General features: G+C 30.7%; 4 protein-coding genes across 4 annotated transcripts; 3 read left to right on the top strand and 1 right to left on the bottom strand.

The window, feature by feature from the left end:
* The first annotated feature begins 6,267 nt into the window (after positions 1-6,267).
* On the top strand, positions 6,268-9,372 carry LOC107608141 (uncharacterized). The gene is made up of 2 exons (XM_016310023.3): positions 6,268-7,199; positions 8,375-9,372. The coding sequence occupies exons 1-2, from the start codon at positions 6,304-6,306 to the stop codon at positions 9,012-9,014; spliced, it is 1,536 nt and encodes a 511-aa protein (XP_016165509.1). The 5' UTR covers positions 6,268-6,303; the 3' UTR covers positions 9,015-9,372.
* A 1,405-nt stretch (positions 9,373-10,777) lies between these two features.
* On the top strand, positions 10,778-15,418 carry LOC107609246 (uncharacterized). Its single transcript, XM_016311132.3, has 9 exons — positions 10,778-10,983; positions 11,512-11,712; positions 12,083-12,150; positions 12,501-12,554; positions 13,223-13,489; positions 13,604-13,666; positions 14,105-14,173; positions 14,276-14,321; positions 15,075-15,418. Exons 2-9 carry the CDS (start codon positions 11,517-11,519, stop codon positions 15,134-15,136), a joined length of 825 nt encoding a protein of 274 aa, XP_016166618.1. The 5' UTR covers positions 10,778-10,983; positions 11,512-11,516; the 3' UTR covers positions 15,137-15,418.
* A 989-nt stretch (positions 15,419-16,407) lies between these two features.
* Positions 16,408-18,338, bottom strand: LOC107609247 (arogenate dehydrogenase 1, chloroplastic). Its single transcript, XM_016311133.3, has 7 exons — positions 17,913-18,338; positions 17,671-17,842; positions 17,434-17,589; positions 17,133-17,215; positions 16,980-17,049; positions 16,816-16,890; positions 16,408-16,701 (listed from the first exon to the last, which is right to left on the bottom strand). The coding sequence occupies exons 1-7, from the start codon at positions 18,077-18,079 to the stop codon at positions 16,612-16,614; spliced, it is 813 nt and encodes a 270-aa protein (XP_016166619.1). The 5' UTR covers positions 18,080-18,338; the 3' UTR covers positions 16,408-16,611.
* Positions 18,339-19,975: 1,637 nt separating this feature from the next.
* On the top strand, positions 19,976-21,065 carry LOC107609510 (protein EARLY RESPONSIVE TO DEHYDRATION 15). Its single transcript, XM_088493622.1, has 2 exons — positions 19,976-20,434; positions 20,649-21,065. The coding sequence occupies exons 1-2, from the start codon at positions 20,191-20,193 to the stop codon at positions 20,816-20,818; spliced, it is 414 nt and encodes a 137-aa protein (XP_088349748.1). The 5' UTR covers positions 19,976-20,190; the 3' UTR covers positions 20,819-21,065.
* Positions 21,066-21,430: the final 365 nt, after the last annotated feature.

Raw genomic sequence — 21,430 nt, 5'->3', positions numbered from 1 at the left:
AATATTTTTTTTAAAAAATATTTTTATCTTATTTTACTCAAACATATTTTTTTTTTTTGAAAGAAAGAAAAAGCTCAACACTCGAAGTGGAGCATATACGGAATAAGGTAAAAACAAGACTAACTAGCTCTTATGTCATCTTCGGCATAGCTATCAACAACATAAGCTAGTTCCCACACCATTCCGCAGCACTAAGAAACGATTGTGTCACACACTCTACAACGCCTACTGTATTGTTCTGAAAGATTACATCATTTCTCCGTAACCAAATGTTCCATATCACTGAAAAGAACCCAACTAGCCATAACTTGCGTACCTCCTGTCTCATAGGCATGTACCTCCAACTCTCAAAGTGATCTTTCAAGGTGCCAGGAGCTGTCCACTCCTGACCAAATTTCGAAATCCATCCACACCGCACTTGCCAAGAAAACTCACAAGCAACCAACAGGTGATGAACACTTTCAACTGCTTTCTTACACAACACACACAGATTATCATGTGGTCCCAGGATACCCAACCTACTAAGCCAGTCCTTTGTGTTGATCCAGTCAATCAGAGCAAACCAAGAGAATAACTCAACTCTAGGCGGAACTAAACCTCTCCAAATCTCTTTTGTGAATCTGTACCTCAGAATCTCCTCATCCAGAGTCGCTTCCTGCAAAATCTGCACAAATGAGTTAGTCGTATAAACACATTCCTTATCGAATTTCCACACCACTCTATCTTGCACTTCTGCTATCAGCCTAACAGATTGCAAGGCATGCAGCAGCTGATCTAAAGTCTCTGATTCCCACTGGCGGAGCTTCCGCCTCCACTGAAAATGCCAAACCCACTCTATCTCATCCCAAAACCCACAATTCCCAATTGGTGATCCTTTTTTGTTCGAAATCAAGAAGAGTCTCGGATAAGAGTCTTTCAGCTTTCCTATTTGCAGCCACGTATCCTCCCAAAATCTGGTAGTCCTGCCATCCCCTACCTCAATAGCGAGGCCATCAATCATCTTCTGCCTTACTTGTTGCTCCTTTATTTGTAGATGACATATATCTCTCCATGGACCCCCTCTCACTGGTAAAGTCTGAGTAGACAGCAACTGATTTGGGTTCAGTATATTGCAAGAACACACAATCTTCTTCCACAACGGACAGTCCTCCTTCGAGAAACGCCACCACCATTTAAACAGTAAAGCAGTGTTGCGAACCACTACGTCACCCACTCCCAGCCCTCCTAGCTTCTTTGGTGCCTGGATCACCTCCCACTTCACAAGAGCCATGCCAGGTCGTCCGTCATCCTTCCCCCAGAAGAACCTTCTCTGCAAAGAAATGATTCTTCGAGCAACCACATTTGGCATTTTATACAGGCTCAGGTAGTACACTGGTAGGCTGTTTATTATAGACTTAATGAGTACCAGCTTTCCAGCCTTACTTAGCACCTTCGCTTTCTATAGGCTAAGCTTCTCTTCCACCTTCTCTATAACCGATTTTCAAGTTTTTACTAACCGCAGATTTGCTCCTAGGCTAATATCAAGATACCTCACCAGCAGGGTTGCTTCCTGGCATCCAAGCATCTGACACATCCGACTAGTCCACTCCTGACTGTAATTCACTGGTATCAAACTAGACTTCTCAAAGTTAATGCTCAGTCCCGACATAACCTCGAAACACCTCAGAAGTCTCTTATAACTCTTCACTGTCCCCTCCTCTGGCGGGCAGAATAATATTGTGCCATCTGCAAATTGTAAGTGTGATAACTCAATATCATCCCTACCGACCAACAGTGGAAAAATGCAACCATTCCTCACTGCCTTGCCGATCATTCTGTTGAGCACATCCACTACCAAGACAAACAAAAATGGTGATAATGGGTCACCTTGACGAAGTCCCCTCTCCATTTTGAATGCTTTTGAAGGGGATCCATTAACCAGAATAGAGATGGATGCCGACCTTATACACTCCTTAATCCATGCCCTCCATGTACTGCCGAAACCCATCTTCTCTAACACAGTATCAACAAAGCACCATTTAACTCTATCATAGGCTTTGTGGAAGTCCAGTTTGATAATCGCTGATGCCTTTCTTTGTCGTTTTAGCCAATGTACCGTTTCGCATGCAATTAAAGCTCCATCGTGTATCTTCCTTCCTTTCACGAAGACACTCTGCTGGGACTCTCCCACTAATCCTGGCATCACTCTCCCACTAATCCTGGCATTACTCAAATATAATTGATAAATAAAAAGATCTTTTTATATGAAATATTTAAATATAAAATTACTTTTATTTTTATAAAAAATATTTTTTAAAAAATCATAATTTTTTTTTTCAAAAATATCACCCAATCAAACCCTAATTTTAAATTTCTCATCTTCCTCCTCTTTTTTCTTAATTTTCTAATCTTTAAAAAATTAGTTGTTCATGCATGTAAGAGTCAACTATATCCGCAGCATCTGAAGACTGAAACCTAAATTTGCCTCTAGCAGTCTAGCTAGAAGCTAATTAACCTTTAATTTCCGTGGCTTAATTAAGATCATGATATTGAACATTGTTTAAATTCAGTTATCACTCATGGATAAATGACTACGTAATAGTTTTTAGAATAAGAGTTTTGTGAACTTGTTTTCTAAGAACATAAATGAAGTATATTATAAAAAAATATTTTATAAAATCATTGTAAAAATTAATTTTTTTATATTTTTAATGTATTATTGAATATATTAAAATATTTAAAAATTATTATTATATTTTTAAAATATATTCTTAGAGTACAAATTAGTTATTTTCTTAAAGTAAAATAATAAATAAATTCTAAAATTTACACTTTGAATAAATTAATCTTTTGAAAAAATACCAATAAATTTTTTCAAAATATCAAAAGTGAACACATTACTTTGTCTATATTTATTAATAATTTTTTTAAGAGACTAATTTAAAATATAAATTTTTATAAATTTATTTCTCATTTTACTCTAATTTTTTTTCTTTCAAAAACCAACTGAAATGCATGCGTTGAGGGCAAGTTTCTTACTTTCGTGTATATAAAAAACAGACATCAACGAATAATTATTGCGTGTAAAAATATATTATTATTAAAAAAATATTATACTATTTATATAAATAAATTTGATTACTCGTTTATTATAAATTTAATTATTTTACAATGATAAATTTAGTTTTTCGGATGACTAAATAATGAGAGAGTTAGAAAATAATATGTAGATATACAGATTATATATAGTTCTGCAAGCTAATAATAAGGCCTATCGTATTTTTATTTTATTTTTTAATTTCTTTTTATACCATTCATCATGGTTCCATCTTATCCTATTTCTTTTGGGATGAGCTGACTATGGATCAATAAAGTGATAAAATATAGTAACTTATATTCCATAATAATTAAAGTATAGTAAGTTATGCCAACGAATTATATTTTTTTTTTATTTTTATCTAAGAAATTATGAGTTTGAGTCTCTTTGTTTATAAAAAAATATAGTAAATTATATTTCATAATAATAACTAATTCATACATATTTTTTATTGAACACAACATAAGTTTTAATAATTTCTTCTATCTCATTTACAAATAACTTTAAAAATCTCATCTTCATCAAATTCAATTCAAAATTTCATATTTTTCTTCCATGGTAGGGGTATCCAATAATATAGATCCCTACTTATATATTAAGAAAAAGAATTCAAAAATTAATCATTTTTATTTATATTAGTTAATAATTTTAGCTAAAACGCACTCTATTAATGTATTTAGACCTTTTTTAACACCAATTTATAAAATATATTGATTAACTAAGTTTTGTTTAAAAAAAATAAATTGTGTTAATTTTATAGCATTGCTCAGATATTATATAGCCAATTACCTTGCATAAGAAAATGGAGCACGAATCCGCATAATCTATATATATTCCAGCTTTGAAATCTTTATGGTAATGGATTATATTCGTTACTTAAGCACTATTGAATTAACTACATGCCACTTTTCATACATTGCATCTAAGTAAATTGGATGTCCTTACCAAACAAAAGATGCCATTTTATGTTTCTTTAACTTATATGATGGAAGTACTACACATACTATTTTCAAATGCAACAAAATCTTCAGTGGATAGGCGCAGTTTGAAGAAACAGCTTAATTAAGCTCCTCTTAAAAAAATAATTTAAATAATAAATAATTATATTAAAAGTAGCTTATAAATAAGTTATTTTGTATTTAGATTTTTAACTTTAAAAGTACTTATTTTATAGAAATATGATAAAAAATAGAAGTATTATGAGAGAAGTCATTTTTTTTAACTTCTGTATAAGCTCCTAAATAACTTCTTAAAAAGCCGTAATTTGATTTTAAAAATTGTACCAGACATTAATATTATTACTTTTCATAAGTCAAAAACTAAAAAAAGTTACTTTTAAAACTTCCCAAACGGTCCTTAAATCTATGTACTTGTTATCATTATATGTATGTCCCCTATATATATGTGTATCCATTATAATAAAATGAATAAATATCATGGTTATGAGAATCGAATCGAGATGATCGATTTAATAAAGTTAATCGGTTATCATATTAATTCGATTCCAAAAAAAAAATAATTGATAACAAATTGGTTAAAGAATTAAAAAATCAATTAAAAAGTGATTAATCGATATAATTTTTAACAATTAATCAAATTAAAATAATAAAATACAAAATATTATTTTTTTAAAAATATATATTTTATATATAAATATATTATTTTATAATATTTGATTTAATTTCAATTAAATTTCGTTTAAATTTTTAATTTTATTAGTTCAATGATCACTTCGATTTTTTGAACTATGATGAATATTAATTAGATGATATATATTGACTTATAAGGTTATTATGCCTAATTATCTGACTCTGATAACTATATATTACTTCACCATAATTTTTACTCCTGTGGCTATGCTGAAGCCATGCATTTTCTGCTTATTATATTTATGACATGTGATGGAAATAAAATCAAATGGAATATAACAAACCAGTTGTCTCTTTTCTTTTCTTGCACATTTAGCTCTCTTAGGTTCTTTTCTAGGTAGCCCGTAGACTCTTATTATTATTATTATTAAATATAATTTATATATATGCATAGTACTTTTGACTTTTTTTACCCCAATAAAGAATCAATCATTGCTTTAGTTTGCATCCACTAAAGTGGAGTCCCAAAAATATGTGAAGCTGAGTTATAGTTAAACAAGTGACTTCAAAAAAGATGTGATAACTCTTATATAAGCTTAAAAAGAAAAAAAATTGGAATTTTCAATTTATTGATCTCATATTAATATTAACTTGTTAAAATTAAATTATATAAATTTTTTGCATGTGGTTATGTTATTTTTTAATCTTATTCATCTGATACAACCTATATTTTTTTTCTTAATAAACTTATTCTTTTTACTAAATAAGCATTGGATTAATATATACTTGCATCGTTTACGTGTATAAAAATCTTATTATATATAGATGAAACTTATTATATAAAAATCTTGTATTTTATCTATTGATAAAATAGTGTGTATTAATTTCAAGATCAAATAAACAAATAAATAATGAAGTATGATACAATTACTGAACAAAATCATTTATTACACAAAAAAAGAAAAACATTATTTGTATAACAATTTTATTAGTGTTGTAGACAAATACCAACTTTTTAAATAGGTTGCATGTTATAGTGACTGTAACGATAGTTACAATAATTATATAATTTTAGTAACACTTACTAAATTAAATTAATATTATTATTGTTTATATTTAAAAACATTTTTAATTTAAAAATATCTTTAATTTAAAAATAAAAGTAAAAAGTATTATAAAAATATAAAAAAATATAAGTTTAATTTTATCATTACTTAAAAAATATTGCCAAATTAAAATTTTAGTTGTCCTTCAAATTATTTTTTTAAAACTTTTTTAGGTCTATCTGTTAATTCTTTTTAATTAATAATTTTATCAACACGTAATTTTTTATATATGATTTTAGTATCCGTACATGGAAAAAAAACTTTTATGCATATATACATAAATTTAATTTTGATGCACTGTCAGTAAATACAATTTTATATGTATATTTAATTATGTAATGTCACATCAATAAAAATAACTATCTTTTACATTAACAGCATGAATGATCATTTAAAAGAGTGGATGTGATTGTATGACTATACAAAACGCTTTACACTGTTAGTGTATCAAAATTAAACTCTATATATAGTAGGCATGGAGAAAAAAATTATCCCAACTAAACTATTGACTAAGTTATTGGTAGCAAAGCAAATGGCTTATTGCAAATTCCCTGATGTTTATTGCTGGATTCAAAAGCTTCCACCAATCTCAGAATGGAGAACAATTTCCATGTCACTAACCATATGTTCTTCATCAAAATCATCACAACCTTCTCTCTCTCTCACCATAGCCAAAAATCACCAAACCCCAAATAAAGTAATCTTTGCAATTGTAGCTGATTTTAGCATCCCCATCTCTCTATGGACCTCAAAACCCTTCAAACCAAATCCAAAAACCATGAGGCTCATAGATAGTGAAGAAACCATTTCCAATCTCCTTGTTAATTTCATTGAAGATATCCTTCACTATGGCCCCAACAAAAACACCAACACCTCCTACATAAAATTCCCATATTCAAATCCAAATAATATTCCAAACTTTGAAGAAATCTTCAACCTTGCATTCCTCACTTTGTTGTTCCTAGTTTGCATATATGAAGCACCTTTGGATATTAGATCCACATGTCTTACTACTTTGAAGAACAACTTACAAGGTTGTCAATCAAGACAAGCATCCAAGTTGTTGATGAAGATGTTGGGGAACAATCTAGAAGAACAATGGATGCGTTCTATAAACCTTGCAATAACTAATTGGATTGTGGAGACTCAACAACATGAACCACATCTTCTTAATCATAGCATGATGAGAACACCATCTCCTTTGTACTCTTATTCATTCTCAACTCTTGGGTTATGGAAAGTTCAATTGTATTGCCCTGTTATAAGCATGGATGTTGTGCATTCAAATCACCATCATTATTTAGCAGCTGATGAGAGGCTTCAATTCTCTCTTAAGTATCATCAACTTGAAGGTGTTCTTCAGTTCAATCACAGAGTCTTGAACAGAGAAAGGTGGATTGACATAATCGTCAACATTGACAACATAAGGTATTCCATCAATTATCGTTACACATTTCTTTAATTAATTCCACTTTTAGAGATTTGGTATATTTACAAATCAAGTAAATTCTAGCCAATCCTCTTATTTTATAGGAGGTTAACTATTCTTTATGACTTATCTAATTATAATGGAAAGAATTTAAATGTATTATCATGATTATTAATTCTAACAATCTCTTTAACATTAATTTTGAAAACTAAATCGCTAAAGCATAATAAATGTTATCAAATTTAGTGATTTACTTTTGAAAATTAAGATTAGAGAGATAATTAGCATTAATCATGATAAAAAAAGTTTTCTAATTTAGTGATTTACTTTTTAAAATTAAGATTAGAGAGATAATTAGCATTAATCATGATAAAAAAATTTCTAATTTAGTAATTTACTTTTTAAAATTAAGATTAGAGAGATAATTAGCATTAATCATGATAAAAAAAAATTTTAAAGTGAGGATGTTAATAAAGTGATAATATAATATTTTAACTATCTTTAATTTATAATATTTATTATCTGTGAGTCACACTATCTTAATTCAAGTGTGATTAGAATATTACTCTATTACTTTATCAATCTTTTTCATTTTAAAGGAGTTTGAATTTCTCCAATCACAATTAGACAAGTCATAAAGAATATCTAACCCTCTATTTATGGGAGAATTAGCTAAAAATAACCATCAAAACATATATACACAAACTCACTTCTACTTTATTTTATATACATATATATAATAGCTATATTTTGTACAATCTTTTCTAAAAAGATTGAAAGAACTTTTTCTAAATATTTTAATTATTTTATAAAATTTATATATCAAAGTAGTTAATTTTATCGATATAACATTAAATAATTAGATATATATGTAACTTTTTTATAGTACATCAAAATTAAATTTTAAATAATAGACAGTGTATGTTGAAGTAATTTTTTTTTTAACCAAAGAAAAGAAGACTCAAACCTGCGATTTCTAAATAAGTATGAGGAGACAGTCATTTGAACTATAGCTTATTGGCAGTAATTTTGAAGGTTTTGGATTTTGATTTTTGTAATTGTATTGTATTATAAATTTAAATAGGTTCATTACTTGTATAAAAATATTTTGTATGAAGATTAAATAGTTTAGTATATTTTGTTAAACTGCTTTTTAATTGTTATTTTGCAATAGGTGTGATGTATTGAAACTAGTAGATGATAGCCTTTTGAGAGAAAGAGGAGCAGGAGCATCTGAGAAATATTTCCCATCAAGAATATTGTTGCAACTTACTCCCATGGTCCAACACCAAGTGTTGAGCTTATCGGTTGGCAAGTCCTCAGAAAATCCATCAATAGAGATTGGCATGGAAAGAGGCATAGAAGCCTCATTCCAGCCACCAAATCCCCAAGTAGGGCTCACTTTTTCGGCCGGCGAGTCGTCGACCGTGAGCCTAAAGCCTTGGAAATTCGAGCAATCCGTTTACGGCTATAGCGCGAATTTGAATTGGATCCTCCATGATAGCATTGATGGTAGGGAAGTGTTCTCATCAAAGCCTTCAAAGATTGCATTGGTGAATCCAAAGTCATGGTTTAAAGATAGATACTCTAGTGCTTATAGACCTTTTACTAGGCAAGGAGGGGTTATTTTTGCTGGGGATGAGTATGGAGAGAGTGTGTGTTGGAAAGTTGATAAAGGTGCTAAGGGCAAAACAATGGAGTGGGAGATTAGGGGTTGGATTTGGGTGACATATTGGCCTAACAAGTATAAGACATTCTATGATGAAACTAGGAGGTTGGAGTTTAGGGAGATACTTCATGTTAACATTCCTTAGCTTTAGCTTATTATATTACTATACACTACAAGAAAAATGGCAGAGGCAGACATTTAGGGACGGTTTACAAAAACTGCTGCTAAATGATACCTGACAGCGATTATTTCAACGGTTATTATTAATCGCTGTTAAAGATTTTGCCACACCTTATCTTTTAACGAGTTAGCAACCGCTGCTATCCGTTTCTATAACCGCCGTTAACTGCCAGATGTGATGTAGTGCTAAGAGAAAAATTAAATCTAAATTAAATAATGGTGTGATATGATTTGTACATTTGGTTAATTTTCCTCACTTGTGTATGATTCACATGTGTGAATCTTGTTATTCTTGTTTTACTAATGAATATTTTTAAACTAGAGAGAGTTTTGTGTATCCTTGCAACAGCATGCATGCGGATAAAAGATAAAATCAAAATTTGAAATAAACAATTTTTTTTTATTTTTAATATATGAACATTAATTATTAGTATTGACATGGATAATATGACATGAAAAATACGGACATATTTATTTCAATTTTTTATAAAATAATAATTAAATCTTAATTTATTTTTTTAATTATTTTTCTAATATTTAAAAGAATAAAAATTTAAAATATGTTATTTTTTAAAAACATTAAAAAGATAAAACAAAAATTTAAAACTTTCTTTATCTAAGAGTTATAAGGATAAATTAAGACTCCTAATTATTTTTTTATAAAACATAGAAATATATATATATAATATAATATGTTTTTTAAATAAATTATAATAACATCTTTATATTCTATTGATATTAAAGTACAAACTAATATTTTTATTCTACCAAAGTAATTGAGAACATGTTAAAGTTTTGCGATATACAAAATAATTCAAAAATGTCTTTGTATGAAAATGATAATTAAATCATAAATATATGTTATATTATTTTGTTTAGTTAAATGTAGGGCTGGAAGTGAGTCAAGCCAGCTCATAAACCAACTCGAGCTCGACTCGTTAGCAGCTCGATAAGCTAAGCTCGTGAGCTGGTGAGCCAAGCTTGAGCCTAAAATTGAGTTCATAAATTAAATGAGCCGAGCTTGAACTTGGATAAGCTCAGCTCATTAGCTCGTGAGCTGGCTCGATTATATATATATACTTAATTATTTAATATTTATATTTATTTTTTACATATAATTTTAATATAGAACATAAATAAAAATTTTATAATTTATTGATAGATAAATAATATATAAAATTGATCTTTTCAAATATTTTTAAAAATATATAAGTTATAATTTATTGATATAAAATTATAGATTATGTATCTATGTTTCTCTTATTTGAGCCAGCTCGTGAGCTTTTGGTGAGCCGAACTTGAGCTTAAGAAATAAGCTCGATTGTTAATGAGCCGAGCCGTGAGCCAAGCTTAATTTTCGTGAGCCGAGCTTGAGCTTAGTCTAGTTCGGCTCAGCTCGGCTCACTTCCAACCCTAGTTAAATGTATAAAATTATCCAATAGTATTAACTTTTCACATAAAATTACATTTAAGTCACCAATAATTTTTTTGTAAAAATTTACATGTATTTATAAGAAATCGTTAAATAATTTAACATATTTAATTAAATTATTATTTAATAAATTTCAACTATCCAACTTATACGAAAATAATTGAATATGAGTCTGCATATTATTTTATGTCCATGATTAATCATTAATTTAACTTATAAACATATATGAGTTTCACTAAGAAAAGAAATAAATTAAGAGGAGCATGCATGCACCATGGGGGCAAGTCCACGTAAGAGGGCGCATGTTAGCAACAACAAGAAGAAAAATGGAGGGAGTGCGAAGTGTAACGGAGAATGGGATGAGAGAAGGCGAAGATATCGAAGCCCACGGCAATAAGAAAGAAAGACGTTTAAATCGTTATTAACACTCTTAACCATTTCATCGCTCGCTGCATTTTTCTGCAAAATCTCAATTCCTTCGCTCCATTCTCTCTCGCATTCGGTATTAATTTTCACTCTCTTCTCTCTCTCTCTCTCTCTGAATGTGTTTCATATTTTGATACTTTTTTTTGCCAGCTGCGCTTCTGTTTTCTTTGTGATCTTTAATCTCGCTGTTATAGCATTTCATCTTTGATTTTTTTATAGGAAAAAACAAAGTGAAAATTGTTAATATATACTTGATCGGAATCGAATCGTGTATGAACTTAATGTATTATTGATTTTGGATTAAGTGGTTCTGTTGGATTAATATAGTAGTAATGTTTTTTTCATTTCAGAGTTAATTAGTTTTGTAATTGGTTTAGCTTTCTTTAATGGTCCATTGCTTTAGATTTGGCTTATTACAATGTATAATTTTGCGAATTTAACCTTTTATGTTTGTTTGTTAAGTTACCATCACTTTAGGTGTTGTTGTTTCCATATTATGTATGCATACATCTATTTCTTACTATCAATGCATACGTAATGATCGGAATGGAAAGAATTGCAATTAGATACTTTAATCATTATATTTCAACTTTGGCTCCCATAGGCACCATGTCCCATATTCAGCCCTCACTTCAAAATTCTGGTTTTACCATCCACAATGCTGGAAGGAGCTCTGAAAGTAGGCTTTTGATTCAGAGCTTAACCATGGGTGAGAAGCACATGGATTCTCGATCCACCAAGTGGAAGCGAACACAAGTATCATGTCAGAAAACAGCTGAACCCATCAGCCTCTCCAAGTCTGATGGTGGGTTATTTTTTCGTATTTAAATGAATCGTGTACTTGTCTTTGTTCTTCATGGCTGTTGGTTGAAGATTTCAAACTTTTATAGCAGTTATTTTATCAATTGTACAAGTTCTACAGTTTTATATTTGTATTGAAAAAAATAGATGAAGGAATTGTTCCATTACTATCGTTATTGAAATTGAAAGTTCACAAATATATCAATGCAAAGTATGGTATGTTACTGCTGAAGGTTAATGTTCTAACCGAGAATTAGTTCTTGGTAGTTACATGTTATAACTCTTTTATACTCTAAAAAAGTTGGCAGTTAAAGTAGTTTGCTTCTTGACATTCTTTCTTTTAAAGGCCTGATAATCATGCTATGACGATGCAGCTTCTTTGCAAAGCTTTCCTACGGAGAAAAATCCTTCACAAGCTGCAAGTTTTCCTTATGGATTTGAGGTCTACAGCCATCCATCCTTTAATTTTCTTGACATTTCATTTCTCTGATTCTTGATAATTATATGCTTGATGGTAATCAGCAATAATGTGGCCACAAATAAAAAAGCTTTATGAAATAGCCATGTCACAGGATGGTTCTAAACCTCTAAAAATCCCCTAGAAGTACTCTGAAATCCGAACCACAAACATGACTGGGCATCAACATTTTTTTCTTCATTATCCTATGATACAAAGTTATATGTTGCATGAGATGTCTTTTGGACATACGACAGAGCTTAGGTTTGACAACGATTGTATCACAATCTATCATTATCTTTGTAACTCTTCCTGTCTCATCTGGTTATGATCAGGCTTTGGTCACAGAGGTATGTGATGAGACTCAGATTGCTGAATTGAAAGTAAAGGTGACCTTTCTCTTCTCTTGTTTTCTGCTCTTGTAAAATTTGAAATCACTTTCAGATATAAATGAAATGAATGTTAGACTGTATCCTATAGGCTATAGGAGGGTATGGTTTTCTGCTTTCCCTTTTACTGTCTAATTGTTTGGTATGAAATTATGAATATATATAGGTGGATGATAATTAAAATTGCATGATTCATGTAGGTAGTTTGCATTTAGAATAGATTGCATTGCATGAGATTCTACCATTCTAACTTCACCTTTTCTCTTGGATTTAACATGAGGACATGCTATTGTTTAAGTGTGGGAAGGTTGATAAACCCATATTTTATGATATAATTTGTGCTCAATTTAAGTGATTTACTCAATCCTTCACCTACTTATTCATGTAAATTGCATGATTTCACTTTTCCTTCCTTATTTTATGATATAAATGAAAAACATGTTTCCTATGCTTTAAAAATATTAATTTTAAATTACCAACATATCATTTGGCAAATTATTGGATAATGGAGCTTTTGTCCATTTCAGCACAATTTTTTTTTCAGACGTGAGGTAGTGATGTTTATTGAGACTAAAATCCTATCTGAATATATAACACATTTTTCCTTTACATGGAAGAGAGTTCTGTATCGGTTTGTTTATGACCTTAGTTGACTTTTATTTTGATAGGTTGGAGAGTTTGAGATGCATATGAAACGCAACATTGGAGTAGTCAAAGCTCCTTTATCCAACATTTCACCAACTACAGCACCACATGTTCCAAGTAAACCTATGGTGGAATCAGCACCTGCTACCCCAGCACCATCACCACAACCACCAAAACCATCTCCAGCGAAGACCAATCCATTTCTGAATGATGCCACCGTGAAGTCATCAAAGTTAGCAGCACTGGATGCTTCTGGTCCCAATACTTATGTCCTTGTGTCATCCCCGACGGTATCTTTAACTGTTTTCCGCTGAACTCTGCTTTTACTGGTTTATTTTGTCTACTTAAAGCCTTGTAGAGTTTTAGAGTGGATTTTTATTTTCATTTTCTGTCTCTTTTGTCAGGTTGGTTCATTCCGAAGAGGTAGGACAGTGAAAGGGAAGAAGCAGCCTCCTATCTGTAAAGAGGTACATTTAGCATGCTGCTTTCTCCACTCTCCACCATTCTGTTTCTAAGTAATCAACCAATTATGAGTTTATGACTGATGTTTTTGTTTGTGGAAACTACATAAATGAAATGTATCTTAGGCTCTCTAAGTTGATCCATAATTTGGAAAATTTGTAGTATGTTCTAACAAATTGGCCTTTCTTTCCATGCAAACTTATGAATGAAAGATATAAATGATATATTTTATCCTGGGAATACAAATATAATTTAGTTATATTTTCTACTAAGTTAATTATATATATGCTATCATATAGTTGCATAGTCATGATTTTTGTGGGTCTAAAGTTCATTTGACCGATTACAAATCACTTTATCACCATGTTCCTGATTCAGCACTATCATTTCTGCAATATCTTCTCTTTTCCTTCTGTTTTGCCTTTTAATTTTGACATATACAGGGTGATTACATCAAAGAAGGCCAAGTAATAGGGTATCTGGATCAGTTTGGCACTTCACTTCCTGTTAAGGTGATTTTTCTTAGCCTCTTTAATCCTGAGTAATTCTGAAATGTCTACTTCCTACTGACCTTTTTCTTATTTTTTTTTTTGGGTTAAATTTAAATGTTGCAGTCAGATGTGTCTGGAGAGGTGTTCAAGCTACTCTTTCAGGATGGAGGTAGTGTCCACCGAAATTAAGTTATAATATATGACTTTTGAGATAGTAGTAGTAGAAGTCCTAAACTTGTTTTTCTAAACTGAATTCTACCATCTTAGGGAGACTTAGTACTTAGCCTTTTCCCACCTTTGTAAGATATTCTAGTAACTTGGATGATATGGTTGGTACTAGCCTAACTATAAAAATGACTATTTAAGATATTGAAGAATTTATGGTTGGTACTAGCCTAAAATCTTTTCACGTGTTAACTGACAAAGTCACATCATATCCATGAAGATCTTGAATTCTTCTACATAGAAGACATGAGTGAAACTAAACACACTTTACAAACTGTGTGCCTGTTCTTTCGCTTGTACTTTTTAAATGATATAAGTTAGGAAAATTTTCAAGTGTACCGGTACATCGGTGTTTCAGTGATTTTATATAATAATTAAAATCAACTGTTAAAAATCACTGAATACCGGTATACTTGAAAACTTTCCTATAAGCTATGGGATAATCAAGATTAACATGGTTCATTATAAATTAGTAAATTACCATAAAAATCTACAGCTGGGGTACGAGTTTCATGGGTTATTCACTAACTTAATGCTTATGATCTACCTCTCCAATGTCCCTTTGATTGTTATTCATGATTTCCTGCATCCTGCCTAGTGCCTAGTTGCAACTTGCAGCTTGCAACCACCAAGACTAAGGTGCAGTTTGATATTCATAACTGTGAATTCTTATTGTTTTTCTGTTTATGATTTACAGAGGCTGTTGGTTATGGAGATCCTCTTATGGCTGTCTTACCTGCATTCCAGAATATCAAATGATGAGTCATGTGACATCATTTCTTGAGCAGCTGATATGACAAATTCATTTGTAGTCTGGTTATTCTTTCTTTTCGGCCGCAAATAAGTCAAGAAATAATGAATGGTACCGCTATATTGGCAAGGAGTCCTTTATAAGAATTTGCATGAGATATTACAAGGCAACTTCTAGTTCTATAGTGCTTAGCTTGCTTAGAGATATTTGAACCAGCATTGTAACAATGTGCAAACATTTTCTTTTTTGGGCTGAATGATCTCAGAGCACATAAAATAACCTACTGATCACATCTACTGTGTCCATATATAGTTCTTAGAGCCCGTTTGGGAAGTAGCAGAAACTACTTTTTTTTTTAACTTTTGGATTATGAAAAGTCACAATCTGCGTGTTTGGCACCATTTTAAAAAAGCTTTTAACTTTTAATTTACAACTTTTTGAAGAAGTAGAAATATATGACTTCTCTGTGAAAAATCTACTTAAAAAAATTAATTTCAAAACAAAAAAAAATCTACTTTCCTTCTTGACTCTGTGAAAAATACTGACCCTTCACCACCATTTTCACGCAAGGTCTGCTAGAAGTACTGGCATTCCATCATCATTCCACCATCATTCTCACACAATGTTACAAACTTCATCATTTTCATGTAATGATTCATCTGAAGGAAGTATTGATCCTCCACCACCATTTTCATTTTCAAACAATATTGCATCTGAACAATCTACTGCATATATTCCTTCTAAGTATTTTTGTTATCATTTTATCACTCTATTTTTTATTATTAAATTTGTATTTAACTATGGTATGAAATTTCAGTTTTAATTTTATTTTTTTCACATGTGATTTTATAGCTTGCTATTATTTTCATAGTTAATTATAGCAAATTCTTGACCTCAATCAAGGAAAAGAGAGTTCTAATAGGAGTAAAATAAAAAATAGCAACAAAATATACATGACACACATTTTATATTTATTTTTTATTTTCACCTACCATATCATACATAATATTAGTGATTAGGTTATATAAAATCAACATTTAATATTAGAAAGTATTTGTTATCATTATTTTAATATTCATTCTCTTCTATAAAAAAATTATTTTTTGAGTTATTTATCCAAATGCTACAACTTCAAATTAAGTACTTTTATAACTAAAAATCAAAACACAAAATAACTTATTTATAAGCTGCTCTTAATAAAAGTCCTTATGTTTTAAGCTCTTTTTCCAAAAGAACTTATTTAAATTATTTATCCAAACTGAACCTTAATACAACGGGATGATTGTGAACAAATTATTATATTATAAATGAAATTGATTGACCTCCACCACTAAGAAGGCATTTTAGTGTCCAAGAAATGAATATCCATAAAAGTTAAGGGATTATGAAATCTTAATGATCCCCATTAATCAATGAGAAAAATCACTATTTTACTCCCTTGGTATAAAGAGATTATTGTACCTACACAAACTTTACTAAAGAATTATGCAGTCTTCTCTGTACCCAGCACATCACTCATCCTTTGAACCAGCATCTCTTTCACTTTGTGTAGGGCATGTTCTAGGTTTTCCAGCTGCATAATTGGCATGATGGATGAGTTTATTTATGTGGTTTATTGCTCGATAGAATGAATGATTATTTCTTTCCTCTCTAATACAGCTTACTTTAAAAGTTTTGAGATCCATACCTCTTGTCTAGCAAATCTGTTATGCAAGAATAATCCACTATACAGATCAAAACTATCTCTCATGGTGCTGTCCTTCTGCAATTAAGTTGTCATTGTCAAGTGTCAAATTATTATCTAAGATTGTTTCATGACTAGGTTTGGAAAGTGTATAATTAGAAGTGTACCAATTGAACAAGTGTCTGAAAGCCCTTTGTATCAATAGGTGTGAATTTAGCATCCATTTCTGCCAATGTCCTGTTTAAAAAAAAAAAATCCTAAAGTTGTATCTAGTGAGCATATCTTTAATGATTAAATTAAATGTATAGAAATCTGCATACCTTCCTATAGTGTGTGTGATAAATTGGCTCTTAGCAGCAAGTTTATCATGTTCTTCACATGTCATTTGTAGCATCCTGCAACCCTGTTCAATAAATAACAATTTCACATGGATTATTACATCACCCTATACTTGTGTCATGTTCTTGTGCAGGATCTGAAGATTATTTTGTTCGAAACTAACTCGACATAGATAGTTGTTTTGTTCTTCATTTCTTTTGACTCCAGAAAAAATTATTCTTAGTAAAGTCTCACAGCACTTACAGATCAAAATTGTCAAAGTTAATTAAGAGCATTGACTACCTCGGTTGCAAAAATATTGAGGAAATTAGAGCAGATAACTTCATCTCGAATTCGAACTTTATCGTACATGAAAGTGAGATCCTTCCACCCATTTTTACCACTTTCTGGGCCAAACATGGGATGAGTGCAGAGAATGTCTGATTCCTCTGGCAATTTCTATCAAACAATACTAGAGGAATAAAAAAAACCAATGGTCCAAATTATCCAACTTAACTAAGAACCAAAGCATGTATTTACCCGCAGAAGAAGTTCTCTTGGGTGCTCTTTGACTGAAAGAACATCAACAAAGAGTGTTGATGATCGCTTCAGAGAAGAAATTGGCATAGAATCAAGAACCCCAGATAAAGAAATAATGGATGTGCATATGAGTATGACATCATTATCAGCCTCAAGGAATTCATTCACATCCCTGAAAGTTTCCTTAACATGAATCAATCAATGAAACTTCATTGAGAAGAGTGGAAGTCGTTGTTCCTTACCTGAAGAATTGGATGCCAGGTTGGAGGGAGTGTTGGGAGTAATCAGTTCTTGAAGTAGCTGTAAGAGTGTGGCCTTGTTTGATCATAGTCTTTGCCAGAAACTGGCCAAAGGTGCCGAATCCAACTATGCCAATTTTGAGAGCTGATGATGATGATGATGATGACATGTTTGATTGGAAGATAGAAGTGCACTCTGCACAACCAAATCCAGTTTGTGATGGCTAAGGTTAAGATTATGCTGAAGGTGTTAGGGGACCAGGCAACTCAACACGTGTCAATTTTTTATACGTCAAGGATACACTGTACTTTTGTTTTTTCTATTTCCTTTCTCTAACACTCAACACTTGCTTTTTAGCACTTCAGTTTTGCCTTCATTTAATTTTGTCTAAACATAAACATAAGTCCCACCCTTAAACATAGATTAACATTCTCTTCATGACAGAGTGATATGTCCTTATTATAATTTCGAAAAATTAAAAAAAAATAACAAAAGTAACTTGATCTTAGATGTATATTGTAAAAATTTGGTGGTGTTATGTTTGGTATTTTTTTTCCTATTCTTTTTGTCGATTTTTAAAAAAAAAATTAAAAGATTAGAAATTGAATTTTTTTTTTGGGTTGTATCTTTTAAATAGTTATCTTTATATTCTTATAAAATTAGAATTAAATATGCAAGTTATTTTTTAATTATAAAAGTCGTTTATCATTTATCAAAAATATAATTTTTTATTATTTTTATCACATTTTCAAATTTTTATAAACTTATTGTTGTTCGCATTATTTTAAATTATTTTTTACCAAATTATAAATTAACTATATATACAAAAAAAGTATTTACGATTATCCTATATATACAAAAAAAAATTAATCACTAATTAACTATTCCTATATAATATATAATAAAATATAAAATATATATTTGAGTTATATGAAAAGTACATATAATTCTTAATACTTAATCAAAAGAAAAGATGAATTTTTTGGTGCATTTGTTGTATAGTAACTCCGTTTGCATTGCATCTAATACTATTTAGATGTGGAAATAAGAAACGAAGAGATCTAACATGGATGACTTTGCACAGTAACATTTTGGAAGAGCATGATAATATGTTTTTTTAATGATTATGGTTTTAGGCTTTCTCAATTATCTTATCTTATACAAATTACTAAAATACTAATTATCTACTAAAACCAACTATTAAAATTAATTACTATATATTTAAAAAATATATAAATAATTTAATTTATTTTTAATATATATTTTATTTTAATAATTAATTTTGTTTTACATTTAACAAGATTTATTTGTAAAGCATAGTAAAAATTGAAACCGAAATGCAAAGAATCTGCATGGGGACACACTGTCAGCTTATTTTTAGGTGGAAGGCTTCCAAAAGTTAGAGATATTTAATTTGGAGTAATATTAATATAAGTAAAAACTGGGACAAATATATAATTTATTTATTTATTTATAGTTTAATCACCGACGAAGGTGAGAATAAAAAAGAATGAGACAAGAAATGACGTGTAACATAGTGTGCATTATGGATGATGGAGCGAAGATAAGCGCGCATGGTTTGGCAGACCACAACGGCTGCCAAAAGGGCCCATAGTGTGTGAGTCCAAAAACAGTGGCTGCCTCATTACTCATTAGTCGTTACTTTCTCCAATCCCAATACCTTTTCCCCTTTGGCTACACGTAACCCTCAGTCATATCACACGCTCAATTATTCTGCTATCAAAGTTACACTTTAAATAACCAACTTGATTGATTGAATGACCAATTTAGTTTACTTGTTCGCTTAAATAAGTGTTGAGAGTTGTCGTTTTATATATGTAATGGATAAAAAAAAAGTACACTTTAAATTATTCTCTAACTTTAGAAAAAAAATATATTAATATATGTCCCAAAAATTTATTTTTATTTAAATTTTAACTGTATATTAAATTAGTGAAATATATCATTTTTTGATATAAATATTAACTTTTAATTTTTATAATTAAAAATTATAATTTACTAAATTACTACTTTTATCTTCCCTCATTCACCCATGTCCCAACACGCCTTTTATTTTTATTGATTGAAACTTGAAAGGGTAAATTGGTAAAACAATTTTTCATTTTTGTAAGGGATAATACATGTCACGTGCCTAATGTCACGTGACCCATATCCCTTTTGGACCATTTAGTCCCTATATATAGCATCCCCTTAAGTCCTTATGGATAAGCATCAGAGAACAAAGATCAAAACTTTCATCCTTATCCTCTTCACTCAACAATGGAAGTGATGTCTGCTTCAAGATCCTCGTCTTCCACTTTGAATCCCAACGCTCCCATGTTCGTTCCTCTTGCTTACCGTACGGTCGAGGATTTCTCTGACCAATGGTGGGACCTTGTTCACTCTTCACCCTGGTTCCGCGACTATTGGCTCCGTGAGCGCTTCCAGGATCCTCAGAACGATGCTTTCGACTTCGATTTTGATGAAGATGCTATCTTTCGTGAGCTTCATCAACTTGTTGACAGTAAGCTATGATTTCATTATCTTCTCGTTACCGTTTTCTTAGATCTCTCGAGTTCTGGCATGTAAATGTAAAGTTTTCATGTGTATATCTGTATTGGGGTGTAAAAAGATTTAATTTTTATGGGGGAAATGTTATGGGGGTGATTAATTTTGATGTATAAAGTAAAGGGTTTAGGTTACTTTCTTTGTTGATGCAATTGATTTGATTGATGCAGCGCAAGAAGGAGTTGAAGAAGGAAGAGAAGGGAAAGAGTTGGTGAAATTGGGATCACTGAAATGGCAGAAAGATGCAAAATTTGTTGAAGTTCCAAGGTATGCAGAGAAGGCACCCAAGATTGTGAAGAACAATAGGGTGAGTCCAAGGGCAATTCACCAACCTAGGTAGAGAGATAAGATTTAAGAGAGAGAGTGTTTCACTCAGTTTGTGATCTACTACCATCTTTGTACATATATAAGAGTAGGGTTGTAGATGATGATGTTGTGGCTTCTAGAGCCTTTGTGTTGAGATTTCCCCATTTCCTAGGTTTGTTTTTTATTTATCATTTCTGAACATGCTGTTGTTCTTGGCCTTCTTTTCATGTAAAGAAAAAGAAAAAAGGAAAAAAGTAATAATAACTGAATTTGACATCTAATCGGATTCCTCTTTGTTCTCTCAGCACAACTCATCCTTCAAAATTGTCTCTAAATACTAAAAGCCTTAAACAGTTCATAAGGATGCAAAAGAAGCTGCAATTGTGAACCAATAACTGGTTTTGACAAAGAGATAACAAACTAGCAAAATAAGATGGCAATGGAACTTAATTGCCTCTAAAATCTAAAATCAATAGTATTTATTAGAAAGTAGGCAAGTAATTCGTTCATTTTAGTACTGAATTTGTTACAATTGAATTGCTTCTATATCTAATAATTATGCAGAATCTGGAATATGCAGAAGTTAATTTGTGTAGGTAAACGAGAGAACTGCTAACTATGCTTCAAGGCCTGAGGATTATACACT

The sequence above is a fragment of the Arachis ipaensis genome, chromosome B7 (genome assembly GCF_059453495.1).
Source record: "Arachis ipaensis isolate K30076 ecotype BB chromosome B7, ASM5945349v1, whole genome shotgun sequence".
NCBI classification, from domain to species: Eukaryota; Viridiplantae; Streptophyta; class Magnoliopsida; order Fabales; family Fabaceae; genus Arachis; species Arachis ipaensis.
Note: the sequence above shows the minus strand (reverse complement) of the source record. Positions and strands in the feature narration are given on the sequence as shown.

Excerpts from the sequence above, each read along its gene's own strand:
- LOC107608141 (XM_016310023.3), top strand. The coding sequence starts at position 6,304 with ATGGCTTATTGCAAATTCCCTGATGTTTATTGCTGGATTCAAAAGCTT. Across the intron at positions 7,200-8,374 it reads GTCAACATTGACAACATAAG|GTGTGATGTATTGAAACTAG; the intron begins GTATTCCATCAA and ends ATTTTGCAATAG.
- LOC107609246 (XM_016311132.3), top strand. The coding sequence starts at position 11,517 with ATGTCCCATATTCAGCCCTCACTTCAAAATTCTGGTTTTACCATCCAC. Across the intron at positions 12,151-12,500 it reads GTTTTCCTTATGGATTTGAG|GCTTTGGTCACAGAGGTATG; the intron begins GTCTACAGCCAT and ends GGTTATGATCAG. Across the intron at positions 13,490-13,603 it reads TCCTTGTGTCATCCCCGACG|GTTGGTTCATTCCGAAGAGG; the intron begins GTATCTTTAACT and ends CTCTTTTGTCAG.
- LOC107609247 (XM_016311133.3), bottom strand. The coding sequence starts at position 18,079 with ATGTCATCATCATCATCATCATCAGCTCTCAAAATTGGCATAGTTGGA. Across the intron at positions 17,843-17,912 it reads CCTGGCATCCAATTCTTCAG|GGATGTGAATGAATTCCTTG; the intron begins GTAAGGAACAAC and ends GGAAACTTTCAG. Across the intron at positions 16,702-16,815 it reads ACAGATTTGCTAGACAAGAG|CTGGAAAACCTAGAACATGC; the intron begins GTATGGATCTCA and ends CCAATTATGCAG.
- LOC107609510 (XM_088493622.1), top strand. The coding sequence starts at position 20,191 with ATGGAAGTGATGTCTGCTTCAAGATCCTCGTCTTCCACTTTGAATCCC. Across the intron at positions 20,435-20,648 it reads GCTTCATCAACTTGTTGACA|CGCAAGAAGGAGTTGAAGAA; the intron begins GTAAGCTATGAT and ends TGATTGATGCAG.